Source organism: Papio anubis, chromosome 17 (assembly GCF_008728515.1).
Source record: "Papio anubis isolate 15944 chromosome 17, Panubis1.0, whole genome shotgun sequence".
NCBI classification, from domain to species: domain Eukaryota; kingdom Metazoa; phylum Chordata; class Mammalia; order Primates; family Cercopithecidae; genus Papio; species Papio anubis.
The window spans coordinates 21,624,172-21,633,023 of NC_044992.1; the positions used below are offsets into that span (position 1 = coordinate 21,624,172).

Below are 8,852 nucleotides of genomic sequence, written 5' to 3' on the forward strand. Positions count from 1 at the left end.
TGAGACTCTGTTTTGGGAAAAGACAAGAAAAAAAAAAAAAGACAGAGAAAGGGTCTAAGCTGAGGGAAAAACCAGCCTGGCCCCACCTCTCCACAGGAACATTACCTCCAGAGAGCGGATGCTGCTGTGATAGGTGATGGAGATCATGGAAAGGCTGAGCACTGGGGTAGGGATGTCAGGGGCCTTGCAACAGGGTTGCATCTTTTCTGTGACTGATTTCACCAGCGCTAACACAAGTCCTTGAATTCCCACAGTGGAGGTCTCTGCACTGCCCAGGATAGTCAGGGTGTCCAGTCGTACCTCTGAAGCACCTAATAACCAGAAACCATGTCAGCCTTGGTTCCCAGCTCTCAAAGGGCAACAAAAGTCCTCACTCGCCTTTCTCACTTATTCCCTTAATTATCTTTATTCCTCATGCCTCCCTAAGTTCATTCCTTAGGTTTTAAGGAAACTTTCCCTTTCCTCTCTTAACCTAACTGGATTTGGCAGAGCCAAAGAAGTTCCTTAACTCCTACAAATTGCACAGAGACATACCATTTACTCTCTAGAACTAAACACACAAGGAAATAAAAAGCTATATGGATCTCTCTTGACTAGATTAAGGTTGTCTTTTTATGTCTTGCTTAGTACTTGCCTTTCATAAGCCCTTAAGAAATATCAAGAAGCCTGATATTTATGCAAGACTTTCAAGCATCTTATGCCTCTAATTTAGAAAAATTCCAGGCCGAGCGCGGTGGCTCACGCTTGTCGTCCCAGCACTTTGGGAGGCTGAGGTGGGCGGATCACGAGGTCAGGAGATCGAGACCACAGTGAAACCCCGTCTCTACTAAAAATACAAAAAATTAGCCGGGCGTGGTGGCGGGCGCCTGTAGTCCCAGCTACTCAGGAGGCTGAGGCAGGAGAATGGCGTGAACCCAGGAGGCGGAGCTTGCAGTGAGCCGAGATGGCGCCACTGCACTCCAGCCTGGGCTACAGAGGGAGAGTCTGTCTCCAAAAAAAAAAAAAAAAGAAAAAGAAAAATTCCAGCTCAGCAGCTTCATCAAATGAGAAAGAGCAGACTAAACCAATATAATCTGCTTAGGTTACACACTACACACTTCAGTATATTTATTTACTTATATTATTTTATTTTTTGGAGACAGAGTCTCGCTCTTTTGCCCAGGATAGAGTGCAGTGACACCATCTCAGCTCACTGCAAACTCTGCCTCCCAGGTTGAAGTGATTCTCCTGCCTCCGTCTCCCAAGTAGCACACTTCAGCATAGACTCCTTGTCCCACTTACCAACCAAGGCAGAAAGGGTGAACAAATTCATGTCTTCGACCTTCAAGTCCACTTTCCACAGTAATGACACAGATTCCCCAAATGAAGAGTGCCTAGAGACAGCTGACTTCCCAGATTGTGGACCCATCAGGGATAAGATACGAGACAGACACTGGGCACAGGTATCTGATGCTTCCACCTGAAGTCCTCGAATGGTACAATCAAGAAAGAGGGTATCTGACTGGGTGCTGGACAGGCCCAGAGGCTGGTTATAGCTACCCTAGAGAAGAAGCAGACGGATTCCATTAGAAGTATAGAGGCGCACAGTTTTATAATTCCCTAATGCACTTCCTGCTGCCAAAAGGATGCTCAGTGCTCTGATGCATGACAGGATGAGGAAAGCTGTGCAGGCCCCTATTCACCAAAGCCCCCACCTACCTGTAGCGTGAAGGAGTCCAGAACAAGCGCCTCACCCCAAACATGCATATTGGGTGGGTGTGGTGCCCGCTGAATGTGGGAGTCACTGCCCACACGCCAGCAGAGGTGGTCTACAGTCAGGACACCCCGCTGATGGATGCTTTGTGGCCTGAGGTGCTGGTAATCTGAACAATAGTGAGAAAGAGGGATTGCATGGAACCACTGTGGCCATGAATTGGACCTAGCTCCATTAATGGACAGATTCTTGTTCCTCTTCCATCTGAGAGCCTTACCCAGAGAGACAGAATTGAATCCCAAGGCAAAAGGCGGTGTATCTCCAAGTTGAATGGAAATGTTGACATTGGAGATGGAGGTGCTAAAGATGATGGGAGCCAGGATTTGGGGGAAGGTTCTGCATAGGGACAAAACATCATTATTTGGTAAGAAAAGAACTGCAGCTTCCTATCATGGAACAGTTTCTGAAGCTCTTAAAATCAGAGTGAGAATTTAGAGTTTTATTGTGATTCTTAGGATGGGATACACCTAGAAGATAAAAGGCTGAACTCATCAGTTTATTGCTAGTCTTAACGGTAATCTGCAGGAACCCCAGAAAGATATTAGGTTGACTCACATAAAATTGTCATTTTCATAGGCCAAATACAATGAACACCAGCAATATCACATGCTTGAACCTAAAATAACCAAGAAGCATCACTTCTAAACCATAACCTTAAGTTCTCTGTGCAGCACAATAGAAGCACTACACAAAGACATGACTGCCACCTTACAATCTAAGGCAGACAAGACAAAGACATTCCTTATCATTTAAGTTCAGTTCAACAAACATTTATTTTGTATAAAACACTATGCTAAGCACCCAGGACATAAAAACAAAGAGGACAACATTCTGCCATCAAGGAGTCTAGTCTAATAGGAAAGATACATAAAACAGGATTGCTGTTGAGACTCAGATTTGAGGAGGTCAAACAACCAAATACATATTTAACACAAGATGCCACTTTGGACCAAAAGAATCCCAGAGAATCCAAATGATAAGATGGTGGCTGAAAAAGATCAGACTGACCTTTTTTTCCTTTGCTTAAGAACAGGTGAACTAGACCCTTGGGTTTCCAGTGCTAGCAGGTGCAGCCAGTGAGAGAATTCCTGGTGCCGGTAGTGAATGATGCAAGTGTTCAGAACTAGGGAGGCTGAGAGGTCAATGGTGGTCACCTGAAATAAGAAGACCAGAACTGTGGGCTTGGGTTTTATTTCACAAACTCATAATGAAATAATGTAGCGGGAAAGTAGAGAAAGGAACAATTCCTGGTACCACAATCATCACACCTGCACACTAGCCTTGAGGGAGCTGAGGCAGACAATGCGCTGGCGACTCTGGGACAGCAACAACCCATCTGTAAGAGGCCAGAGGACAGATCAGAGGAGAGCACTGGAAGGGCAAGAGGTAAAACTGGGAGAGGGTCAGAAGCCTGCAAAGGGATAAACGGACTGTCATCAAAACTTGTGAGCTGGGGCTATTTCCTCTCAGTATGTTCCCTCCTTCTGCTCCCCAGTTACACTGAGATTAGATTAAGGACTCCACATGGGGCATGAGCAAAGAGAGTATCTAGTCCTCCCATTGTCGCTCAGTACCAGTACCCCAACCCATGAACCTTCCAGCAGGAGTTCAGTGCTCATCTGTGCCATATCGGAGTTTGCTGTGAAGCTTCGAAGGGGCAGCTGATCCTCATCACGGTGGTACAGGAACTGCAGCAGCTTCAGAGTCCAAGTCAGGTGCCTGGACCAAGAAAGATTCTGGCTCAGGAAGATGTGGAATGCCATTCCTACTTATTTTATTTTTATTTTTTAAAAACAATTATTTTTTGGCCGGTGCAGTGGTTCACGCCTATAATCCCAGCACTTCGGGAGGCCAAGGCAGGGGGATCACGAGGTCAGCAGACCGAGACCATCCTGGCCAACACAGTGAAACCCCACCTCTACTAAAAATACAAAAAATTAGCTGGACGTGGTGGCACGCGCCTATAGTCCCAGCTACTTGGGAGGCTGAGGCAGGAGAATCGCTTGAACCTGGGAGGCGCAGGTTGCAGTGAGCCAAGATTGGACCACTGTACTCAGGCCTGGGCAACAGGGCAACACTCCATCTCAAAACTGGTAATAATTTTTTTTTTTTATTCTTCCCACACTACATGGATGTAACCATTTCTACTTCCTTTCTCCCCATAGACAACCTCAGCAACTACTAGGCTGGTTACAGAGATACCATCATACAGCTCCCACTATCACTCTCCCATCTTCTGTGTCAGGAGAGACCTCACCTCTTTTGACTATTCATGGACAATACCACGCTTGTGTTCTCCATCTTAACCTTGACCTGGTCTGGCAGCTGCTGAAGGAGGAACAGGCCAGGCAGAGTTGGCTCAACCAAGTTCTCTGTCACCTCTGAAAATACGAATGAATAACACGAGAACCATCAATTCTTAACACTCTCAATTCTCCCGAAATGCCCTGGCCTCTATGGCCAAATCCTCCCACATACAATAGGCTAAGCAAATGCCTAAGCTGGATGGACCACAAGGCGAATGCCCCAGAGATCCAGGCACCTGCTGTACTTCTCCAGTCTCTAAAAATTTAAGGAGTACAAGGAGCAGGTTGGTAAATGAAAAGAATGTGGACCTTAGGGCCAAATAATTTAAACCTCATTTTTACTACCAACTAGCTGCATGACTTCAGTCAAGTTACCTAGCTAACCTTCCTAGGCTTCAGTTTCCTTATTTGTGAAGTGCTGAGGATTTAGTGAGAGAATATACAGTCATCCCTTGGCGTCCTTGGAGCTTTGGTTCCAGGACCCCCTGCAGATACCAAAGTCCGCACATACTCAAGTCCAGCAGTCGTCCCTATGGGAACTCGTGTATACAAAAAGTCAGCCCTCCATATCAGTGAGTTTCATATCCTGCAAATATTGCATTTTCCATTCACATTTGGTTGTGGATGCAGAATACACACATATGGAGAGCCAACTGTATTTATTGAAAAAAATCCACATATAAGTGGATCCACACAGCTCAAACCTGTGTTGTTCAATGGTCAACTGTATATAAAACACATAGTACGAGGCCGGGCATGATGGCTCACGCCTGTAATCCCAGCACTTTGGGAGGCCAAGGTGGGTGGATCACGAGGTCAGGAGATCGAGACCATCCTGGCTAACACGGTGAAACCCCATCTCCGCTAAAAAATATAAAAATTAGCCAGGCATGGTGGCAGGCGCTTGTAATCCCAGCTACTCAGGAGACTGAGGCAGGAGAATTGCTTGAACCCGGAAGGTAGAGGTTGCAGTGAGCCGAGATCATGTCATTGCACTCTAGCCTGGTGAGAGAGCAAGACTCCATCTTTTAAAAAGAAAAAAAAAAAAACACTCATAGTACAAGCCTAACTCATGACAGGTGCACACTTAATGTTAGTTCTGCCACTCAGCACAAGCAAATGCTCTATTTCCTCTAACTATCCTTATGGTCAAAGTTCATGGTGACTAGTGAATCACATCTAAGTAAGTAGTGAGACCACTATTTTTTTCTACTTCCAAAACAATCCCTGAGAACAAGGCAGTCAAGAAGCTCAATGACTGGGGCTTTACCTGAACAGGGAACAGGCTTAGATGCTAGGCTTGGGCCCTGGCACAGCAATTGGCTCTGGAAGAGGCCCTCATGCAGCTCAGCATGGAGTGTCCACACATCCACAGTGATAGCCGTGAGATGCCGACTGCTAATGCCCACCTTTAGACACAGGTCCAGGGCCAGTGAGAGCTCCACTAGGCAGGTGTCCTCCTGTGGGGATGACAAGCCTCTAAGGTGTATGTAAGAAGGTTTGGAAGTTTTAGGTCAAAATGTGATCTGGAACACTGGGTACTGACTTGAGGGAACCCCCTAAGGTCACAGAACCCAGAATGCAAGCCCTAAGCTCCTTCACACTTTATGCTCAGGAGGAAATGAGGCATCTGAATGATCATGGCATACTTACCAGCTGACCACTCTTTAGAACTTTGCTGTTGATCTTACATAAGCTCACCTCACAGATTAGCCTGGGAAAGGAAAAAAATTAAGAGCACTTGGCCCCTTTCCTCACCATTTACCTCCAGTCAAGCTCTGTTGGCTACAAGGGACAAAGCAAGTGGAAATGTCTAATCTTAGCATCTCCTCAAACTGCACAGAATGAGAACTTAAAACCTTGATAAGGAGGCCCTGAAGCAACTCTAAGGCAAGAATGGGACGGCTAGATCCTCTGCTCCCCGGTGCTTACCTTTTCCCATCACTATCCAAAAGAAATCTGCTTCTACTGATCTGAATATGCCATAAGGACTCAGAAGTATCCACCTTGAGAACCATGATGTTTATAGCATCTACATGAATGGAGAATAGCTGGAAGGAAGAAGCAAGGATGAACAATAATTAACGTTAAGGAACTGCCCTTCCCTTCCAGATGAGAAAGAGGGGCAGCTCTTAGTATTATGTCCTAAAAATAGTAGAAAAATCTACCCATAACTCCAAAGCCAACCATGCCAAAGTACAGTCCAGGACAGTGGGAGAAGTTGTCTCACTTGGCAGAAGATCTTCAATAAGGATGGGCTGAAGGACAGTTCCTTTTGATCCACCCCAGCACTCTGGGAGAATGGGGCAGACAGGCCAGAAACTTTCTGTAGGTCCGTTCTGATACGCACTTCTCCAAAGCACAATGCCACATAGTGTCTGCCCAGAAGAGAAATATCTCACTGCCACCAGGTCCATCCGTCCCATAGCAATCTATTCCCCACCCTCACATGCACTTTCTCATCCTTCCTAGAAACACAGCTCAAATCACAGAGAACAGTTTCACAGCAGTTATCAATATCTGTCTCACAAGATAATGGCACCCAGGCTAACAGGAAGACTTCAGCAACAACCTCCCTTCCTCCTTGGATTGTGAGGCCTCTGTAGAAGAGTCTCACTCTGCAAACACCAACTCCAAAATACTCCTCTAGGGGAGAAGTGAAAATATAGGGTACTCACGGAAGATCATGGCTAAGGAGTTTGCTGGAAATCCACAGGTTATCAATTTCCTAAAACAGTGAGGGAGAAAGCTGTGTGCTAGCTGCTGAAAAGCAACGAGCAGCTTGACAAGCCAGGAAAGGTTCTGGATTATTAGAATTTCTCTTTCATAGGCATGTTGCCTTGAATTCCCTCTTAAATTAGAACAGTAAACTCTTCAATTTCCTGTTATCTTTCTTCTGTATCTTTGTTATGTGCCCTGGACACTCTGTGTCCTATAAAATTTTTAACTGAACAATTTGCATCACTCCCAGCATTCTCCAACTAGCTCTAAGATCATCTTGGCAAAGAAATGGTAAGGCTGTCATTAACTAGAAAAGCCACCAGGATTTCTTTTTTTAAAAAAAGGAAATTAAGAGTTTAAATTCAGTTGGATCAACGCTACACATATCCAGGGTTTCCCAGAACTCACCACTGTTTGCTGGTGTTGCTGAAACTTAAGACTGACATTCTGGATCCAAAAAAAGCGGAAGGAGCCAATCTTTAGCTCCGCCTGCAGCTTCCGCTGACACCACTTGGTGGCCAACCGGACCACAAGCCACCTGCAGAAAAATTCCTGTTAATTCATAGAACCTTCTTCCAATGATGGTTCCCCTCACCCCTTGCTGGTCTTACAAAGCGTTGCAAAAGGTCGTGTCCTGAAACTGGATCTGAGCAACTCTCCTTTCTTCCAAAGCACCACTCTGTCATATACATTCAGCCACGCTGATCAAGATCCTAGCTCCCGACTGACCCCTCCACCCAGATGAAACCAGAAACTCCACCCTCTAAGTTGGAGACAAAAAAAAAAAAAAATCCCTCAAATTGTTAGGAATCCTAGAGGCAGAGAGAGAAGGCCCCAGCAGGAGTCAAAGCGGAGGCGGCTCTGTTAGTTGTGCCATCACACTCCCTAGACGGTCTCTGTCTCCTGTCCCCAGCCTCCAGACAGGTATCCGCGAGAAGGCACTTTGAGGTCAGACCCGGCAGCTCGAATGCTGTTCTCCCCAGACCGATGCTGCAGGTGCCCTTCGCGCTTGGCTAAGAGGACTTTCAGGGGAGGGTGGAGGGGGAAAGGGAGGCCACTGAACCAGGCCCCTTCCTCACACTCCTATTCAGTTCCTGGCCTCAGCATTTCCTCAGGCCCCGCCCGCTTCCTTAGTCTCCCCAACTCGCAGCCCATCCCCGGCAGCTCGGGCCACGCGCCTCCTCACGATCCCTCCACTCGCCGCGCGCCCCCTCCCTCGACCCTACCCACTCTGCCTCCCGCGCCTCAGTAAGGCGCGCGCCCCCTCCTCAGTCTTTCTTCCTCCTCTCCGCCCCCTCCCTCCCGCCGCCGCAGCTGGGAGCCCCTCACCGGCCTAGAAAGAGGGCGCTAAGCGCAACCAGCAGCAAGACCAACAGCGCGGAGAAGAGCAGAGGCATTTAGGTCCGGGTCCGGCCCGGCTTGGCCCAGGCCCCCGCCATGCCGGGCCCCGACGCCGGATTCGCGCAGCGCCGCCGCGGGCCGACCAGCCTCGCGCGCAGGAGAAACGCTGAGCGAGGACGCGTAACTGCGCACGCGAGCCTCGCCTTCCGCAGCCCGCCAGCCAACCAACGGCCTCCCTCCCCAGCCCTGCCCCGCCCCACGACCCGGCAGGGCCGACGGGCTACGTGCGCGAGGAGCGGGCGTGGCTCCCGGAGGAGGGCGCAAGGGAGCCCACCAAGAGCTGACACACGCACCGGGCGCACCCCGCGGTGACCGGAATCGCGGGGCTCCGGGACCCGCGGGGGTCGGAGTCCGGGCCCACTCCCTGGGCTGGCGGTGGACCTGGCTGACTCATTTCGGTCCGCTGAGCTCACTTTGAGGGGAGTTGGAGTTCGCCTGGCCACTTAGGCCTGGACTCAGGGTTCTGCGTAAGTTACACCCCTGGTCAGATGGTAGCACTCCCATCTTATTCAAGATCCTGTTTGAAAATTACTGGGGCAGAAACTAGGAGATAATTAAAAGGCCTCAAAAATCCCGCCTCATTCCATCCACAGAGAAAACTAATGAGGTGTTTGTTTTTTGTTTTTTGTTTTTTTGAGACGAGGACTCGCTCCGTTGCCCAGTCTGGTCTC

The 8,852-nt window shown here is 48.3% G+C and overlaps 1 protein-coding gene across 5 annotated transcripts in view; it reads right to left on the reverse strand.

Annotated features, from left to right (window-relative positions):
• Positions 1-8,280, reverse strand: part of KIAA0100 (KIAA0100 ortholog) — a 32,282-nt gene extending 24,002 nt beyond the window's left edge. For 2 of the 5 annotated variants that reach the window (XM_003912500.4, XM_009189951.3), the window contains exons 1-15: positions 8,110-8,279; positions 7,189-7,318; positions 6,738-6,787; positions 6,290-6,437; positions 5,992-6,110; positions 5,713-5,773; positions 5,330-5,519; positions 4,011-4,134; positions 3,348-3,472; positions 3,022-3,089; positions 2,762-2,907; positions 1,971-2,089; positions 1,699-1,862; positions 1,282-1,540; positions 106-311 (exon numbers count right to left, since the gene is read on the reverse strand). In XM_003912500.4, the coding sequence (XP_003912549.1) occupies positions 106-311; positions 1,282-1,540; positions 1,699-1,862; positions 1,971-2,089; positions 2,762-2,907; positions 3,022-3,089; positions 3,348-3,472; positions 4,011-4,134; positions 5,330-5,519; positions 5,713-5,773; positions 5,992-6,110; positions 6,290-6,437; positions 6,738-6,787; positions 7,189-7,318; positions 8,110-8,177 (1,977 nt within the window). In that variant the 5' untranslated portion in view covers positions 8,178-8,279. Of the gene's footprint in view, positions 1-105; positions 312-1,281; positions 1,541-1,698; positions 1,863-1,970; positions 2,090-2,761; positions 2,908-3,021; positions 3,090-3,347; positions 3,473-4,010; positions 4,135-5,329; positions 5,520-5,712; positions 5,774-5,991; positions 6,111-6,227; positions 6,438-6,737; positions 6,788-7,188; positions 7,319-8,109 lie in introns of those variants that run through there. The other 3 variants (XM_031657435.1, XM_009189952.4, XM_021928859.2) reach the window with 3 other exon arrangements.
• Positions 8,281-8,852: the final 572 nt, after the last annotated feature.